This window comes from Zerene cesonia, unplaced genomic scaffold, assembly GCF_012273895.1.
Source record: "Zerene cesonia ecotype Mississippi unplaced genomic scaffold, Zerene_cesonia_1.1 Zces_u007, whole genome shotgun sequence".
Lineage (NCBI taxonomy): Eukaryota > Metazoa > Arthropoda > Insecta > Lepidoptera > Pieridae > Zerene > Zerene cesonia.
The window spans coordinates 1,207,138-1,228,031 of NW_024045137.1; the positions used below are offsets into that span (position 1 = coordinate 1,207,138).

The window sequence follows — 20,894 nt, forward strand, 5'->3', positions numbered from 1 at the left end:
TAAATACTTATTTTAAATTTGGTGTCTTGATAAAAACGTGTGCTCTTTTTAAGCATCTACCCTCGAAAAAAAAAAAAATTATACATTTAGAAATTAAAAACTCTTTCTCCCCGTGACCACGCTCACTGTAAAGTGTTCGAAACGTCGGGTTAATAATATAATGAATAAATCGCGTTTAAAATCCGTTAAAAAGTTTTTAATTTCTAAATACACTACAATTGTTATTGATCCTTGACAAGTTTTCAAAGTTTGAATTAAATCTGTCCATTTAAGTGAGTCAAAATCATCCCAATTAGCCAGTTACATACAAACATACAGATGTACCCAATAGAAAAACAACTTATTTATGATAATTTATTCATTAATCATCATATGACTACTAACAAATCTTGCCGAAGGAGAATTTACTGTAAAACGCGTATTTTTTTAAATATTTTTTTCCTCTAGTATAGTCTATGATGAATGAGTTTATTTCTTAATTTAAATAATTCATTGTTGATCTTCGTTAACGGATTTAAGCCGTGTTTCAGGATATCTAAGGACAGCAGCTGAAAAGCAAAAAAAAAAAAAATTTACATACTTATATATCGCACTATCACACTAATATGACAAATGTGAAAGTTTGTCTGTTTGGATGCTTGTCCGTCATTCACGCTGAAACTGCTGATCGGATTTTGATGAAATTTAAAATCAATTTTACATTGTAATTTTATATTATAATTCGCCCCGGCTTCCCCCGTATTATATATACAGCCCATTTTACTCAGTGAAGTTGCAGCTCTCTAATAGTGAAAGAGTTTTTGTAATCGGTCCAGTGGTGTTTGCGTGAAAACGTTACAAACATACAAAAATACAAAACTTTTCTATTTATAATATGTATAATCAAACAATGATGCTAGATAACTGTCCTGTGGTTCTTAAGCGACAGCATTTAATGGATTTTCGTCTTTCACTACTACACTACACTCACTGTAGTCGCCTCCCAGGACCACCACCACCCATGACCCACCCCCTGGGTCCGCCACTAGTATATATTACCTGTCAGTAATCGTACCCCTTACGCACAAAAAAATGTCTCAATATGGCAGGACATAGAAGGCTGATTACCTTATCCGTAGAGTAAATCGATCAGTGAAACAGATGTACATCATTTGCCCCATACCCCACTAGGGGACACGGGACTTCACTTAAATCTTACCTCTGCATCACTGTGGCGTTTCCCTGGCCTGAATCTCTCAGAATTGCCGCCGGAATTTTCCTCAGTACTGTCTCCGTGGGTACCCGACTGCTTCTGAATCACTATACATCTAAAATTATATTTAGTTACTACTGAAATAAATAATTATTAGTATTTTCTTGTGTTTGATTTTACGCGAGTATTATACATTTAGAAATTAAAAGCGTAGTCATGGGGAGACTCCCCAGCGACCACGCTCGCTGTAAAGTGTTCGAAACGTCGGGTTAATAATATAATGAATAAATCGCGTTTAAAATCCGTTAAAAAATTTTTAATTTTTAGATGTCAATATATGCCTAGCCTACTGATAACCAAATAAAATACGCTTTGAATCGTCTCATATTTAAACAAATTAATTAAAACACAACATTTTCAATCTATATATACATAAAATAAAGTGGTGTTAGTTACACTATTTATAAGTCAAGAACGAATTAACCGATTTGGCTGGAAATTTGTGCAGAGGTAGCTTAGAACCAGGAGACGGACATAGGATAGTTTTCATCGAGATCCCACGGGAAAGGGAACATGCGAGGAAAACCCCGCGCCTGTCTTTCCTGCGACTACGCGGGCAAAGCCGCATGCGAAAAGCTAGTAATATATAATATAATGATATAACTTATTCAATTAAGTTACATTATTATTAAGTTTTAGTAATACATACCGTTTTTGCCTGGATCTAGCTGCATTTCCATAAAGATCTGTAGAAAACAAAAATTATAATAATACATTTTTATTAACCGTAAGATGGAGCTGATTTCATATTTGTCTGAGTAAATTATTCATAAATAAATTGAACAAGCGAGCTTTTCGTATTTTATGTTTTCTCTTCTTTTTGCTTTATTTATAACTATAAATTGTTTGGCAATTATCAAAATAAATATTTTAAGTCAAGGGAGTCGGAGGTCCGAATCCTTGACCTTACCCTTCCCAATGTTTCCCTTTATTCCCCTTATTGATTCATTGTGGTAGTCGAGCACGCTTCGGCACGAATTGGGCCAGCTCGCACCGGGGAAGTACCACACCCCCACAAAAAGTGGCATGCGCCACTATTTCACGCCGGTTTCACACTGTGAGTGGGGTGTGGGTTCGTACGGTGAGTGGGGGAGCCGAAGGCCCGTTTCCTTTTCCTCACTCATCCCAGTCCATTCCTTCTTTTCAGTCTTTAATCCTTTCCTTTTCCCTTACCTCATAAAAGCGAGCAGCACATTCGTAGAGGCACTACCTTTGCGAATGTTTATGGGCGGTGGTGATCGCTTACCATCAGGCGAACCACCAGCTCAGTTGCCCGCTATGACATAAAAGAAAATTCTACATCCTCCACCTAATAAAATGTACTTTTCAGAGACTCCTCCAAGTAGCCTTATCAAATGTTCATGGGCGGTATAAGCGCTTACCATCAGGCGACCCACCTCGTTTGCCGGTTATGACATAAACAAATAAAATAAGTAAAAGCTGATCTGTTCAATTTAACAACAATTAACTTACCTCGCTGAAACACCAGCAGCAGTATGAGAAATAAAACGAAACGGTACATTTCAAAATGTTCATTTAAAATGTATTTTTCTCGTTTTATATATTTCGTTTTCATTTTTTTAGCGTTCCGTGCATCAAATCACTGCGGCGTGTATTTACTGGTATGTATGTCCCTTTTTCATGGCAATGTATAACTGTTTTTGATGAAGTCTAAAATATAGTATTGCGTTTGATTTAACGGGAGTATTGTAGACTAGCTGGGCACCGCGGTTTCACCCGCATAAGTCCGTATCCCGTGGGAATGTCGGAATAAAAAGTTGCCTATATGTTATTCCAGTTATCCAGCTGTCTACGTACCAAATTTCATTGCAATCGGTTTTTGCGTGAAAGAGCAACAAACTCACACACATCCTTACAAACTTTTGCATTTATAAAATTAGTAGGAGTAGGATAGGATTTACAAATTAAAGAATTTACTATCAGCCAATACTGCCAACATCCGGAAAAATACTCAACATACTAACTGCGGAGAAATAGGTGGAGGTAGTTCGCAAACAACAATTTTTGTATGACCTTCAAGACATGTAACATCTCAGTCTCCCCGTGACCACGTTCGCTGTGAAGTGTTCGAAACGTCGGGTTAATAATATAATGAATAAATCGGGTTTAAAATCCGTTAATAGTTTGTGGAGCCGAATAAAGCCTCAATTTGAATGTCCCCGGATGAGAAAAGGATCAAAATATAGAAATAAAGTAAGTCTTCACTAATATTATAAAGGGGAAACTGTTGTATTTTTCTATGTTTGTAATGTTTTCACGAAAAAACCACTGGACCGATTTAAAAAGTTCTTTAGCCATTAGAAAGCTGCAACCTCACTCAGTGACATTAGTTATGATACAAAATCTAACTTCTAAATATATACATGTATTCTAAATATATAATATATACATATACATATAACTCAAAGGTGACTGACTGACATAGTGATATATCAACGCACAGCCCAAACCACTGGACGGATCGAGCTGAAATTTGGCATGCAGATAGATGTTATGACGTGGGTATCCGCTAAGAAAGGATTTTGATAAATTCTACCCCCGAGGGGGTATAATAATGGATGAAAGTTTGTACCATGATAATTTGTTAAGACCGCGCGGGCGAAGCTAGCAACACCAGTATTTTATGTACGGAACTCTTTAGCAAACGTCAAGTCTCGGTTTGATGTCATGCGGGTGTAATGACAGTGGAAATTGGCTTGTAATTTTGTATTATCTGTGAAAAAATATTGAAAAATAATGAAGGCGCGAAAAGTTATTGTTATAATATTTACTACTAGATGTGTCCCGCGGTTTCACCCGCGTATATTTGTATCCCGCAAGAATATCGGGATAAAAAGTTGCCTATGTGTTATTCCAGTTGTCCAGCTATCTACGTATCAAATTTAATTGCAATCGATTCAGTAGTTTTCGTGTGAAAGCGTAATAAATATACACATACATCCATCCTCACAAACTTTCGCATTTATAATGCTAGCTGCGCCCCGCGGTTACAAACACGGTTACAAATTTACGCTGGTGAACCAGCGTAAATTTGTATCTCGCAGGAATATCGGGATAAAAAGTTGCCTATGTGTTATTCCAGTTTTCCAGCTATCTACGTATCAAATTTAATTGCAATCGATTCAGCAGTTATCGTGTGAAAGCGTAACAAACATACACGTACATCCATCCTCACAAACTTTCGCATTTATAATATTAGTAGGATAGGATAGGATGATAAATAGATTACAAATACAGAATATTAATGTTTTTAGGGTTATACCCTATTTTTTAATTTATCTCATGAATGATAGTTGATAGTCTTATAAAAGTCTTTAATTTCGTATTTGCGTAGTACAAGAAAATATAATTTTTTATGAGTTTTATTTAATAGTAATATACTATAATTTAGATTTATCATCAAAACTCGTAAACAATCAAAGAATCCGATTCAACAGAAGTAACTTTAAAATCTAGTGTTTAACAATGAACCAATCAAGTTGATCCGCCCCGTCGCTCTCGCGCGAACAGTGCGCGATACAAAAAGCGATATAGTACGCGAAATGAGGGGTCAATTAGTGTGGTCAGGTAATGAATTTAATTTATGGGTCAAAGGTCACGTCTTGTCAACGAACGCTGATAAAAGTGAGTAGATACGGTTGTAACTTGATAATTTTTAATTTATAATTATAGACGCGTTTTGTAATTGACTAGCTTTTGCCCGCGGCTTTGTACGCTTTAAATTTGGAGTTTAATACATATAGTCAATCCTCTTGAATTACTCTATGTTTGAAAAAGCCCTATCAAAACCAGCTGTGTAGTTTTAAAGATCTAAGCATATATAGTATCTAAGCATAAAGTTCTCCGAATAGTTCTTCAGGGATTTTAAACTAAACGTTTTCACTATCCTATCTATGCACTAATATTATAAATGCAAAAGTTTGTAAGGATGTGTGTAGGTTTGTTACTCTTTCACGCAAAAACTACTGAACCCATTGCATTGAAATTTGGTACATAGACAGCTGGACAACTGGAATAACATTTAGGCAACTTTTATCCCGATATTCCTACAGGATACGGACTTACGCGGGTGAAACCCCAGGGCGCAGATTATAATATATAAAACTATAAAGGAAGCTGCAGCATACGAATTGAACTCTTGATATTATGTATTGTGCAATATTACAGAACGACTTTGTAAAAAAACGACATTTTTTAACACCGGAAGAGACCTGTTTTATACTATGTAGTGTAAACTAAACACACTGTTTTGATTTCTAACATATTTTACAACTAGCTGCGCCCCGCGGGTTCACCCGCGTAAATCCGAATCCCGTAGGAATAGCGGAATAAAAAGTTGCCTATATGTTATTACAGTTGTCCAGCCATCTACATACCAAATTTCATTGCAATCGGTTCAGTAGTTTTTGCGTGAAAGAGCAACAAACACACACGCATCCTTACAAACTTTCGCATTTATAATATTAGTAGGATAGGGTAGTAGGATATCGCGTTTTACAACACAAGAAACACAAGAAATTCGGAATAAATTAAAGACATTACAATCGAGCTACAGCCCTGTTCCACTACGTCTAATATTGGTGCGCAATCATTAAGTGAGTGTGTCTTGAGATGAAAACAGTGCGAATAAAACTGTTTACGAATCGTAAGTATTTAATACGGTTTTAAATTAAATTTACGTATTGAAACTATGTAAAACCCTCATTTAGTTTATTATCAACCCCCCCAAATTAGACCTGGAAATTTTCTATGTCTATTCGATAGGTCTAAGAGTGTTAAAAATTACGTTTCGTTTATAACCAACTCCCACCAAAATTGGATCGCTTTGAGGGAAATTTTCTGTGTATATAATAAGTCTAAAAGAAGGTCGTAAACAGTTTTTTTATATAGTTAGGTTATAGGGGTAGGCAGAACAAGATTTGCCGGTTCAGTAAGCATTTATCTGATAATATAATTAGAGTTTGTGTGAACGCGCTGATTACTAGAACAACTGGACTGTGTTCAAATTGTTTCACCTTTAGTTGGGTTCAGTTGGGCAAAATTTGGTGGTTTTTTGATACAACAGGCAACTGAGCTGGTGGCTCGCCTGATGGTAAGCGATCACCACCGCCCATGAACATTTGTAGAGGCATAAGGTCCGTTACTTGGTCCGTTAATGGATAGCCGACTTTTTGGGAAGGGATAAAGAAAGGATTGGCGAGAGGAATAAAGGAAAGGACTGGGAAGGGAAGGAAAAGGATATGGGCCTCCGGCTCCCCCACTCACCGAACGAAACACAGCAGAATGCTATTTCACGCCGGTCTTCTGTGGGGGTGTGGTACCTTCCCCGGTGCGAGCAGGCACAATTTGTGCCGAAGCGAACTCGACTCATCCATGTAAAGTTCAAATAGTCTATGGCCTGGAATAAGTCGCGAAGTAGTGAGCTGAGGCTTGTCTAATAAAACCTAAGAGTATCATTGAAGATTTTAAGTTCAGTTGATTTATTGATTATTTCCCCGAAATGGCTGAACTGATTGTGAAATTGTTAAATATAATTAAATAATTTGTTTGATACTTGGAGGAGTAAATAAATAATTAAAAAACAAAGTTAAATAGGTGTTTCTTGTACAAATGCTAATTAAATACTTTATTATTTATGAGAAATTTTGAAATTTTATGAGAAATTTTGAAATTTTGAAAATTTTCAATGCTATAAAACTAAAAATTAAATTTATACTTTATTATTTATTTTTATACAGAAAAGGCAGCAATGTTAACTTGTGGGCTGGTGCTGTTGGCTGGTAAGTATTTAATATGTAATATTATCAATGTGAAAGTAACTTTGTCTGTCTGTCTTTACGCCTCAACCGCTGAACTGATTAGAGTGGTTTTTACGTGACGACGTTACAAATATACAAAATCGTAAAAGTTCTTTATAGTATTAGGAAATCGAACAGTGCATTTGGAGTGCCCCTACCTCTTCTAATGTTCGCTATGCATGTAGTGTAAACTAAACACACTGTTTTAATTTCTAACATATTTTACAACTAGCTGCGCCCCGCGGTTTCGCCCCAATGTTCGCTGATCATCATTCCACCACTAAATCCTGCCCGCTCTAACGTAACATAAATAATAAATATATAAAAATTCAATCCATATCTAAATCTCTTCACCGACTCAATCAATTTCGATGAAATTTGGCATTTTATGTGTAATTTGGTCCAACTTAAGATGCAGGATAGTTTTTATTTCGTTTAACAATCCCAATCCTATCCTACTTATATTATAAATGCGAAAGTTTCTAAGGATGTGTGTGTGTTTGTTGCTCTTTCACGCAAAAACTATAAAACCGATTACAATGAAATTTGGTACGTAGACAGCTGGATAACTGGAATAACATATAGGCAATTTTTTATCCCGATATTCCAACGGGAACCGGACGTACGCGGGAGAAATCGCGGGGCGCAGCTAGTCGTCTAAATGATACATATATACAGGTGAAGCTAATAAAAGCGTCCTAAAAAACTTTACGAGTTATTTTATTATTTGACAGCTTGTTGTTTATAATTTTCAGCTTTTGTGACTGTTTTATTTTTTTAAAAGCAAGCAAAGGAGCTGATGGGCTGCCCATAAACTGCCCATAAACACTTGTAACACTAGGTGTTACAGGTGCTTGCCGGCCTTTTAGTGACGTATACGCTATTTATCAGTGTAAATTATATATTATTCCAGCCACCTTCGTTGCCAGCTCTGGCCTGGATGCAATGTTCCCTGAGCAGAAACAGTACAAGTATGACCTGAAAGCGAACGTGTCTGTTGGAAGTCTGGACTCGGCCAGCTACTGGGCACTAAGCGGTGGACTTCTTGTTCTGCTATATGATACTAACAGAATCAGATTGCAGCTAGAAGAATTGAAGGTATAATAATAATAATAATGTCTGCCGAGATAATCCCAATAGTTGTATCAACCAATGGGCTTGTTCCTACCTCCTTAAAACAATATTAAAGGAGGTTGGAACTACCGGTCAAGCCCATTACGGTGGGGATACAACGGGCAGTCCTACTGGACAACGCTCGGATAGTCCGTAGGTTCCTCACTCAGTCGCCCTAGGCTCCGGCCGTCTGGTCACTCAGCCGGAGTTTTTAACAACACCGCCGCAGGCGAGGTACTACTCTGAAATAATAATAAAACACTTTATTGCACACACATAAAACAAAATAAAACAAAAAAATATATATTCACAAATAGATTATGAGCGGTACAAATAGGGGGCCTTATCGATAAGAAGCGATGTCTTCCAGGCAACCTGTGGGTTTAGGAAAAGTTTGAAGAAAAGAGGGAAAAAAAAGAGAAAGATTTAAGGTACAGTATTTACATGAAAAAATTTTGAAGAATAAAAAACAAGACGGGAATCGAACTCGCGTCTTTTTGCCGAAACGACTAGGCTCTCGGCCACCGGGACCACCTCAGCAATCGAATTTCATCTACACTTTCGGTTTCATATGCCTAAGGGATACTACACACCATAATGACAATCATCTCAACCAATATGAAACATTATTTCAATGATTACAATATAGCCACGATGGAAGGCGGCCCTTGTTTAATAGTTTTTAGTTTATTATTAAGTGAAAAAATTTTAAAGAATACGAAAATGAAATAGAATTTATTAATAAACTAGCTGTTGCTCGCAGCTTCGCACGCGTAAAGAAATACATTATCATGGCACAAGCTTTCATCCCCTATTTTATTAACTTTGCATATAACATTAAAATATTTTGTAATCAGTACGCGCGCCCTTTGCGCCTCTCTCTCTCTCTCTGGCAACGTGGCATCGAACAGTTCGTTTTACTGTACCTCCCGAAATATCACAATCTCCTTGGGGTCTTCCCCCAATTTATCAAAAAATCCTCTCTTAGCGGATGCCTACGTCATAACATCTATCTACATGCCAAATTTCAGCCCGATCCGTCCACTGGTTTGTGCTGTGCGTTGATAGATCACTATGTCAGTCAGTCACCTTTGAGATATACATATTTAGATGGTTGTAATGTGTGATTTTCAGGCCTCACTGTGGAGCAGAAACAACGGCTACGCATCATATCACTCAGAAGATGCCGTGTTTTACCTATCTCAACCTTGGGAAGTCGAATATCAGGTAAAATAATAGAAAACTATGATTTGTAAGAAACAAACAAACAAACAAACAAACAAACAAAACAAACAAAAACATTTTATTGTGCACCAAATGATAATAAAAAGTAACAAAAAAAAAATATATATATACATATATACATTAAAACATAAACATTCACGAGCACAACAGGCGGTCTTATCGCTAAGGCAGCGATCTCTTCCAGACAACCTGGTGGTCAAGGAGAAGCTGTGGAAAATATAAGTATATGGGTAATAGGTGTGATTGCAACATTTTAAATACATATATACAATAGATATACATAAAACATTCAAATCAGAAGTACATATTATGTATAATCATAAAAATACATTAATATTTACATAAATACATACATAAATTAAACATATGTAAAAATAATAAAAAGAAACAAAAAGGACTTATGTACTAGTTTACTAAGGCACATACGGAGACAGCATGAATAGAACATGTAGATTTGATATTTATTAATTAGACAGATAAAATTTCTTCAGCAGTGTTTTGAATGTGAGTAGAGATTGGGCTGTATTTGAATACAACAAGATAAGTAAACAACCAACATCACACCATTTTAATATAATAATAAAAACAACATAAAAATTCGTTTCAAATATTAGGATCAACATTGTACATAAAATTGTATCAATTGCTCTTACAAAGAGTATACGTAACGAAATTGTATAATCCTGGTAATCCTAATCGGAATAATAAGATAAACTCATGAAATTATTGTATTGTCACCGATCCTTAATAAGTGTACAAAGTTTGAATGAAAAGTGAGTCTCAATCAAGTCTTTTTTTTTTTTTTTTATGTCATAGCGGGCAACTGAGCTGGTGGTTCGCCTGATGGTAAGCGATCGCCACCGCCCATGAACATTCGCAATGGTAGGACCTCTGCGAATGCGCTGCCCGTTTTTTTTGGGGTAAGGGAAAAGGAATGGATTAACGACTGGAAAGAAGGAATGGACTGGGACGGGTGAGGAAAAGGAAACGGGCCTCCGGCTCCCCCACTCACCGTACGAAACACAGTGGCATGCCACTATTTCACGCCGGTTTTCTGTAGGGGTGTGGTACTTCCCCGGTGCGAGCTGGCCCAATTCGTGCCGAAGCGTGCTCGACTCCCACAATAAAAAAAGAAAAGTCTAAAGTAGTACGTATAAACATTAAAGGGAAGCTTATAAAAATGTGTTAAAAATATGCTTATTTTTGAACATAAAATCTTTTTTTTGAACTGAATTAATGAATTTTTATGGATAATAATCAATTGGAGGAATACTGTAATTTGACGTTTACTCAGCATAATTAAATAATAATTAATACAGTAATAGACAAGACTACTATAGACGGCGACATTTTCTCTCACGCCTTAAGCCGTGGTACATATATAGCCTAGAGCCTTCCTCAATAAACGGGCTATCTAAAACTAAAAGAATTTTTCAAAACAGACCAAAAGTTCCTGAGATTAGAGCGTTCAAACAAGCAAACTCTTCAGCTTTATAAAATTAGTATAGATAAGTGATCTCTTGTCTCATCTAGTCTCATCTCACAGATATCAAGTATGGGAATGATACTTAAAAATTAAATACTATACAAAGAGACTATTTACTACCACCTGCATTTTAGTATACACTTAATTTTGTTTCAGGAAACCGGTTTTATCAGCTCAATATATTTTGGCAATGATACAACATGGTCGAAGAATATAAAACGGGCGATTTCTATAAACTTCCAGTTGAAGAAGGACGTGGGATCATATACCAATACTGAGGTGGGTTGTTTTTTATGTTAGCGGTCAAGTAAGCTGGTGGTTCACCTGATGATAAGCGATCACCACCGCCCATGAACAGAGCAGAGGTAGTGCCTCTGTGAATGAGCTGCCCGCTTTTAAGGAGGAAGAGAGAAGAAACGGATTGATGATATGAAGATAGGAATGGACTAAGAAGGGTAAGCAAAAGGAAATTGGCCTCCGTATCCACTTCTCCATAGTGCGAGCTGGCCCAATTCGTGTCGAAACGTCATCCGTCAAACATCATTTCCGACAGTCTATTTGAGTTTAATGCATATTTTACTTTTGTATAATCAAAAGATTTTTAGAAAATCGCATAGTCTTATTCTGAACACAATACTCATTATGGCATATACTGGCTGCGCCCCGCGGTTTCACCCGCGTAAGTCCGTATCCCGTAGGAATATCGGCATAAAAAGTTGCCTATATGTTATTCCAGTTATCCAGCTATCTACGTACCAAATTTAATTGCAATCGGTTCAGTAGTTTTTGCGTGAAAGAGCAACATACACATACATCCTTACAAACTTTCGCATTTATAATATTAGTAGGAAGGATTGTAAATTATTGGGATAGTAATCGAAATAAAAACTATCCTATATCTTAAGTTGGACCAAATTACATATAAAATGCCAAATTTCATCAAAATCGGTTGAGTTGGTGAAGAGTTCATTGGGAACATACATCATGACACTGGATTTTTATATATTAAGAAGATTGTAATAACTAGCTACTTCATGCCATGTAGGCCCATTTAAATTTACTCTAGCAATGACAATTTGATGGAGGTTTTATTGTTGTTAAAGTATATATACAATTATTTTTAAATATTTTAACCTTCTAAAGATAAAAATTGATCATTGCGCTACCCGTAACGTTCCTTCGCAAACGTTTGTAAGCATGTGTGGATAGTATTTTCTTGTGTTTGGTTTTACGCGAGTATTATACATTTAGAAATTAAAAACTTTTCAACGGATTTTAAACGCGATTTATTCATTATATTATTAACCCGACGTTTCGAACACTTTACAGCGAGCGTGGTCACGGGGAGACGAAACGTTGGGTTAATAATATAATGAATAAATCGCGTTTAAAATCCGTTGAAAAGTTTTTAATTTCTAAAAAGCATGTGTGGATGTTTGTTACTCTTTCACGCGAGAACAGCTTATCGTATCTGCATAAAATTTGGTGAGAAGATAGATTATAGTCTGGACTGGGACATATGCCACTCTCATTCGTGTACCACGCGTGACGCCGCGGGCTACAGCTAGTTTAATATATTCCTCCCAGCCGTGCCTCTATGCGAGTTGTGTTATGATCTACACGGCTCGCGGGAATTCCATCAAGAAGTACAGTTCCATCCAGTTTTCCTCCGGCGGTATGGAGTATTCCTGGAGCTCAGTACCCTGGGTCAACAGTGTTGGGCGTGTGGTGAGTTTGAACGGAAGCTTCTAGAAATTTCTAGAACCAATGGAAGCATCAATGAATAATCTAACAACTTTATAATCTATTAACAATTTTAAAAAATTTTCATTTATATGTTCATCCGAATATTTGCAAAGGAATACCTGTGTATTTTTGTATGTTTGTAACGTTTTCACACAAAAACTACAGGATCGAACGCAAAAATAGTTTTTCCATTAGAAAGTGGCAATTCACTCATAGGCATAGGCTATAATATGTATTACGGACAAAGCTGGGTTGAACAGCATGTATTGTATAAATGAAAAAGTGACTCTGCTTATCTGTTAGTGCTTCACTCTTAAACCTAACCGATTTAGAGGGAATCTGGTAAAAATATAGCTTCAGACTTGAGGAAAAACATAGGATAGATTTTATCCCTGAAAGACCACGGAATCAGAAATTTTCCTTTGACTACGCAGACGAAGCCGCTTGCCAGATTGCGCTTACACTAATGCTTAAGTCATGAAATTATTGTATTTTCACCGATCCGTGATAAGTGTACAAAGTGTGAATTAAATCTGTCCGCATACAGTGGGTCAGCATCAAGTCTTAAGTATCATGTTACATGGATAAAGCTTATAAAGGTTAGAATAAGTTTCCTTTATATTTCAGCCAGAAAACATTGCAACATCTGAAAGGATATATGAGTTGGACGAACATGGATTAACAAGTTTAAATATGAAGGGAGATTTTCGGTACAAAGTCAATGAGCACATTTTGAGCGTTACATCAGAGTGAGTCAAGATTATCATATAAATAATAATATAATAATAAAAAGAAAAAGTCCAAAGTCTGTTATTCTGGAGTTTTTATTCGAAATTTCAACGAGGAATCTTTTTTATTGTTTGTATCATGGGCAAATGAGCTGACGGTTCACCAGATTGTAAGCGATCACCACCGCCGGCTGCCCGGTAGGTCAGTTCTGAACTACCCAAAAAAGACAGAAAATCTTAACCTCCGGTTTCTTTGAAGTCGGTTAAAACCCCCTAAATTAAATGGACTCCTTAATGTATCTATAATTCTTAAACAAATCTTATCAGTATTTGCTGTCACTTCCAGGCTTTCTCTGTACCTGGACAGCGAGTCTCCAGCCCCACGTATATCGAAGTTGGATATATCCAAAGAAAGTATTCAGTACGAAGCCAATGACTTTGCCGACCCAACTAACGGTATTCGCTCGTCGCCTCAGGAACACTTGAAGAATCGAACTTATGAGGTAATAAGATACTATATACCTTTTATTATAACAGATCAAGCAGACATTTGACCACAGGTCTACCTGATGGGAAGTAGAAGTGATCTAGGTGGTGACAGGTCTGCTTGAGAGATACCTATTCACTCTCATCTTGAAATACCTATGTAAATAAACACCATGAGATTACAATTACTATTTCAAAAGAGAGAAAAAATTATAGAAAAGCTATTATTTTTACACACACGCAACAAAATAATAAAGAATAATAAATGTATACTTGCATTTTATTATATCATAGCGGGCATCTGAGCTGGTGGTTCGCCTGATGGTAAGCGATCACCACCGCCCATGAACATTCGCAGAGGTAGTGCCTCTCCGCATACGCTGCCCGCTTTCCAGAGAAAGGGATAAGGCAAGGATTGATGACTGGAAATAAACTAGGTAGGGCGAGGAAAAGGATACGGGCCTCCTCCCCCACTCACCGTACGAAACACAGTAGCTATTGAACGCCGATATTCAGTGGGGCTGGGGTACGTCCGGTGCGAGCTGACCCAATTCGTGCCGAAGCGCGCTCGACTCCCACATATGAAGGAGACATACGTATCTTTCTTTGTGCTTTGAGTGACAAACGATTTATTGTTTCAGATATTAATGAAAATAGCAACAAGAGGTATCGATGCCGATAATATCGTAAGAAATGAGGCTCTCATACATAGCTTGGATTTCATCGACCTGCTAAAGTGAGTATAACACTAGAGAGTATAAAACAGTAACTTTCTTTGTTCCTATGTCCCTATGTATGCTTAAATCTTTACTACGCAAAGGATTTTGATGGGGCTTTTTTTCTACACTAATATTATAAAGAGGAAAATTTTGTTTGTTTGTAATGAATTGGCTCAAAAACTACTGGACCGATTTTAAAAATTCTTTCACCATTCGAAAGCTACATTATCCACGAGTAACATAGACTATATTTTATTTTGGAAAAAAATGGGGTTCCGTAACATATCTTTATTGAAACACCCAAACCAGTATACCTATAAAGCTGAAGGGTTAGTTAGTTCGTTTGATATTATTTAAACTCAAATATATAACTCTAATCGCAATAATTCAGATATTCAACTGGACAGCTATATATTATAAAGCTGAAGAGTTTGTTCGTTTGTTTGTTTGAACGTGCTAATCTCAGGAACTACTGGTCCGTTTTGAATTCTTTTAGTTTTAGATGCCGTACAATAAAAGTATTGAGGGCGAATTTAGGCTTTATATGTACCATGGGTGAAGCCGGGGCGGACAGCTAGTAATAGATAAAGTGATTCAAGAGGAAGGCTTATTTGTAAGATAATATCTATTAAACTACTCCGAACTTAACGCGTGTTAAGCCGCGGGCAAAAGCTATATATATATATATATATATATATATATATATATATATATATATATATATATATATATATATATATATATATATATATATATATATATATATATATATATATATATATATATATATGTATAGATTACATGTCATATGGTTTGTCCGCCATGGACTCCGAAACTGCTCAACCGATTTCAATCAAAGTTGCACACCACGTGCAGTTTGATCCAACTTAAAAGATAGGATAGTTTATGTTATATTAATTACAATAAATGACTACCTGGGAGGAGCCGGGGCGTGCATCCTAATTCCTACTAATATTATGAATGCGAAAGTTTGTAAGGATGTGTGTGTGTGTTTGTTGCTCTTTCACGCAAAAACTACTGAACCGATTGCAATGAAATTTGGTACGTAGATAGCTTGATAACTAGAATAATATATAGGCAACTATTTATCCCGATATTTCTACCGGATATAGACTTACGCGGGTGAAACCGCAGGGCGCATCCAGTAATATTATAAATGTGAAAGTAACTCTGCCTCTCTGTCTCTTCTATTCGTTTAAAACATTCAACGGATATGGATGAAATTTAGTATTGAGGTAGATTAAGGCTTGAGTTTTTATTTCGGAAATACTACTGTGTTTCGTTTAGTGACTTTGGGAGCCGGAGGCCGGTAACCTTGTATCTCTTAATCCATTTTCTTTAAAAATAGATGATCTCTAATGAAAATAGTTGTCTCATCACAAAAATTGTTCATTTATCACCAAAACAGATGTCTCACCGAGATAATTAACCCACTTTCATCTTTGGCAATTTAAAAGCAAAACAGTTATCATCAAATTTCAGCACGGTATCCCGTCTTACCTACGATTCTCTGGTGCAGCTCTTCGCAGATCTAGTCCTAGGTACCAGTTACGACCTGGAAACGGCAAGAAATATGTTCTTAGAAGTGCTGCCTCATGCTCGGAGTGAGGCATGCGCGAGGTTTATCAAATATCTAGTTACAGAACAGAAGGTAAACGTTTAACATAAAATTTGTTCATCGGAATAATTTGAATCCTACTATCCTACTTCCTACTAATATTATAAATGCGAAAGTTTGTAAGGATGTGTGTGTGTGCTCTTTCACGCAAAAACTACTGAACCGATTGCAATGAAATTTGGTAAGTAGACAGCTGGACAACTGGAATAACATATAGGTAACTTTTTATACCGATTTTCCCATGGGCTACGGATTGACGCGGGTGAAATCGCGGGGCGCAGCTAGCTAGAAATAAAGAAAGAAAACATTAAATATTACGACTTTAAATAAAAAAAATGGTTAACACCGTAGAGCTAATGAAAAAGGGAAGCCAACTCAGCTCAATCAACAAAAATTGGTTTTCAGTGGCCCCGATTACGACAACTTTAAAAAGTTACATCATCCTCAAATGTCTTCAATATTCCATTATTCCAGTCAAAAATAGAAGACGCGACGCTTCTTTCGCTCATCCGGAAGCTACCCTTCAACGTTGCCATGGGCAACCACAGCCAATCACTGCTAGAAGAGCTGGAGACATTCACCAAGCTCGGTCTAGACTTCCCGACGGATATACGTCACGCTGGGATTCTGTCTTTTGCCATTCTTGCCTATAAGACTGCAGAGGCTAACCAGGTGAAACAGGACTACTTTGATAATCTGGTCGTGAAGTACTTTCGGATGTATAGTGGTGGGTAAAGTACTTATAGTATAGTAGTCAGTAGTAGTATAGTAAGTAGTAGTATGGTTGTAGTATAGTAGCTTCAGATGAATAGTATTAAATATTAAATACCCATAAGGTTGGTATTGTACATCGATAAAATTGTTTGAAATTTCGTTTAATTGCATTCTTCCTACTTCCTACTAATATTATAAATGCAAAAGTTTGTAAGGATGTGTGTGTGTTTGTTGCTCTTTTACGCAAAAACTACTGAACGGATTGCAATGAAATTTGGTACGTAGATAGCTGAATTACTGGAATAACGTATAGGCAACTTTTTATCCCGATATTCCTAGGGGGTACGGACTTACGCGGGTGAAACCGCGGGGCGCAGCTAATATTTAATTTTTTTTTTGTTTTATAGCATAAAAGTTCTTATAAACATACGAAATAGAAAAATAGAAAATATCCCCGCTTCATTATTGAATTTTTTTTCAAATATATCTACATTATATATTTTCAGATTGTCCCCAATACCTAGACAGGATGATATGGTTGCAAGGTCTATGCAGTCTAGGCTATGCGGCAGAGTCGTATATACGAACCATTTATAGTGATACGAGTAGGAACCGGCATGAGAGGCTGTGGGCTTCCCTCGCCTGCGGTTTGGAGGCCAGGGGATATACGGTTAGTTCTATTAAGTACTAGAAATGGGAAGCTATGATTTTAATGGCATATATAATAGACTAGATTTTGCCCACGGCTTCGCGGGCAAAAACCTCCCTCTTGAGTCACTCCATCTATTAAACAAATCTGTTGCGTAGTTTTAAAGGTTTAAGCATACATATGGACATAGGGACAGGCAGAGAAAACGCCAATGCTTAATACTGTGTAGTGATACGCTTTATTAATAACTTCAGAATTTTTATTAATAACATTAAATGACGGAGAATAAACTGTATTTAACGTTAAGCCCACAGTTTTTAACTAGATTTGTTAACGTAGAATCGTTATAAAGGAGATGAATCTCAAAATAATGTCTGTTTCATTACTAGATTTTTTTCATGTCATAGCCCAGTTTAAGTCATGGTTAGTAAAGGAGCTGGTGGGCCGCCTGGTGGTAAGTGCTACCTAATGAACATTTGCAGAGGGTGGCAAATTACTGTTGGTATTTTTAATGCGGTGTCATAACCGCAGCGTCAGGCTCTCACGTTAAAAACGAGTTACGTCTAGCAATGTCATTAGTATGGTATTTCGACTGGCACTTGAGAAATTTTTCAACTTAATAATAACATGGATAAATTTCAGGCACTAGAAATAAGCCTCCCAATCCTGACCAACGATTCTGAGCACATACAACTTCGCATCGCGGCGTTGCACGCAATCCTGCGCTCTGATATCCGAGCGACGGATTTCCTCTTCATCCACAACTACATTACCAGCTCTGAAGATGACCAGCTCAAGAGGTTCTGGTATACAACCGTGAAAAGCTTGGAGACCAATAAGTATTTTGAGGGATATAGCGCTGCGTAAGTGTTTGTGTTTCATATTGAGTGTGGGAGTCGAGCACGCTTTGGAATCATTTGGGCCAGTTCGCTAGATGAGCGTGAAATTGGAGATTTTGACGAATTTTTCATTTGAAAAGTACTGCCTTCCCATGTGGTCTCTTTTAAATGTCTAGTTCTGACTATTTATAGGTGGTTAAGTTTTTTGTTTGTTTAAAATAATTATGTTTTGCCGTAAGGGTCATAACAATAGTGCTTATTTGAGATATAACTTACTATATCTCAATGAATTGTTGTATTACACCACCACTTTACTTTTTATCCTCTTTTCCTGGTTGTCTGGGAGAGATTGCTTATCTGCTCTCTGTACATTTTAAGTTACCTTCTGTCTCTTTTAATTGTGTATTTTATGGTGTACAATAAAGTATTTTTATTTAATTCAATAATGTTTGAAGCTTTAACCTCAGGTTTGCTTTCCTTGTATAAGAGAGTACCAAATGCTAGAATTCTAAGAATATTCTAAGTATGAGACATTCCAGTAACTTAATGCTATTCTTATTATATATAATTCTTTTTACATCCTCTAAACTTATCAAACTTTACAGGTCCTATTACGTACCGTTCGTGGCGAAGCAAGTCACCAACCCGGACACCACATACTGGGCGACCAATAACTACATCATCACGAACGGTGATGAGAACGGTGCTGCCTTCCAAATGTTCAGCATTGGTGAGGAATCCAACGCCATGCCGGCCATGGCAAGTGCTACCATCAGCTCTGGTGGAAGGAGACCGTATCAAGCCGCTGTGAGTAATATACGACTGGTGTGTTCTATGGCGTTAGCGACTTCTTGAAATTTGGGACTCCTATTTATGTCATAGCGGGCATCTGAGCTGGTGGTTCGCCTGATGGTAAGCGATCACCACGACCCATAAACATTCGCAGAGACAAGGATGATGCAAATGCTTTGTCCGCTTTTAAGGGGTAAAGGATCAGGGAGTTTTAGACAAGGGCAATAAAGGATGAACTAGGAAGAGTGAAGAAAGGTTTAAAGATCAATACTGATGATAACGCTTATACTAAAACCGACATTACTCTGACCTAACTAACCTATCGCTCACACCGGCATATGTAACCATTTTTTTTAAAGACCACCTTTTTTAGGTATATTTTATAGCGGAGGGTGTTTCGTCGCATATGTTCAAGAAAATGAGGTATTTGAATGTGAAAGACTTGAAAGTGGAGACGCTGGTAAAAGTTTTGGAAAAGATGAAGATATGGAAATTGAAAACACCGCAAGAGGTAAGATAGTATTCGTACCTGATAATAAAAAAGAAACACTAAAAAATCATCAAAGACCGGATATCCAGATTCCAGTTTGTATTCCAAAGGAGCATTTAATCGGGATATAAAGGATCCTATTACGCAAGTCATTACATTTATTTATTTATTTATTTATTTATTTATTTATTTATTTATTATTAGTACAGAAAATAAAACACTTTTTACAAAATATTTTGCGCTGTGAAACCTTATGAGGTTTGTAACAACGCTCACAGTCGCATAATCGCCGTTTGTTATTCGCAAGAAAGACAAAAGCAGTGCCTACATAAACCGGTTCCTTATCTGGATATTACATACAAATACAGAGTGTTCAATGCTATTTATTGTTTAATCATTTTGGTGTTTCGATATATTCAGAAAATATTTTTTATAAATTCTTTTGTAGTTTTTAGTATTTATATCTTTCATAATATATTGTGGTATTGAGTTTAATATAGTGGGCAGTAAGACATTTGCCGTGCGTTTCCCATAAAAATTGTGTACTTTGGGAATAATTAATTTATTATTACTCATTTGTCTGGTAGCAAACTGATGTGAAATTGGAATTTGAATATTAACATTATTATAGTGTTCAATGAGAAAATACATTTGGAACATTTGTTTTATCGGCAGTACATTACAATAGTTGAATAATTGTAGAGGATTATCTTTAAATTGGTTTTTAATATTAATTGGTATAATTTTTTTGATTAGTCTTAGCTGCAAATTTAAAATTCTATCGATATTAGTATTAAAAGTGCGTCCATAACTTGTGATACCATACTGTATTATGGATTCTGCCAGAGATTTATAGATGCAAAGAAGAATTTTGTATGGAACTTTATTTCTTATAATACATAGTTTTGAGAGTATGGCCCTTAGTTTATCACACAGAGAATCGATATGATGATTCCAGTTAAATCTATAATCAACAACTAGCCCTAAATAAGTATAATAAGGCACCTGGTCTACACATTCGCATGAGCAATTCGAATTATGATATGTAGATTTATGAAGACATACGTGGTTATGTGCTTTTTTATATATATTAATATATTAATTTTAAATTTATTTGTGTTTTTTAATTGACTCGAGTGCACGTGTATTATTTTTGTTTTCTTAACATTTATGACTA

At 36.4% G+C, this 20,894-nt stretch overlaps 1 protein-coding gene across 1 annotated transcript in view; it reads left to right on the plus strand.

The window, feature by feature from the left end:
- The first annotated feature begins 5,853 nt into the window (after positions 1-5,853).
- Positions 5,854-20,894, plus strand: part of LOC119839054 — a 30,161-nt gene continuing 15,120 nt past the window's right edge. Inside the window, exons 1-15 of the mRNA XM_038365227.1 lie at positions 5,854-5,918; positions 7,012-7,053; positions 7,985-8,169; positions 9,319-9,411; positions 11,072-11,194; positions 12,503-12,643; positions 13,289-13,410; positions 13,736-13,892; positions 14,517-14,611; positions 16,098-16,266; positions 16,708-16,960; positions 17,454-17,617; positions 18,239-18,459; positions 19,041-19,242; positions 19,601-19,738. Of these exons, the coding sequence (XP_038221155.1) occupies positions 5,885-5,918; positions 7,012-7,053; positions 7,985-8,169; positions 9,319-9,411; positions 11,072-11,194; positions 12,503-12,643; positions 13,289-13,410; positions 13,736-13,892; positions 14,517-14,611; positions 16,098-16,266; positions 16,708-16,960; positions 17,454-17,617; positions 18,239-18,459; positions 19,041-19,242; positions 19,601-19,738 (2,139 nt within the window). The 5' untranslated portion in view covers positions 5,854-5,884. The remainder of the gene's footprint in view (positions 5,919-7,011; positions 7,054-7,984; positions 8,170-9,318; positions 9,412-11,071; positions 11,195-12,502; positions 12,644-13,288; positions 13,411-13,735; positions 13,893-14,516; positions 14,612-16,097; positions 16,267-16,707; positions 16,961-17,453; positions 17,618-18,238; positions 18,460-19,040; positions 19,243-19,600; positions 19,739-20,894) is intronic.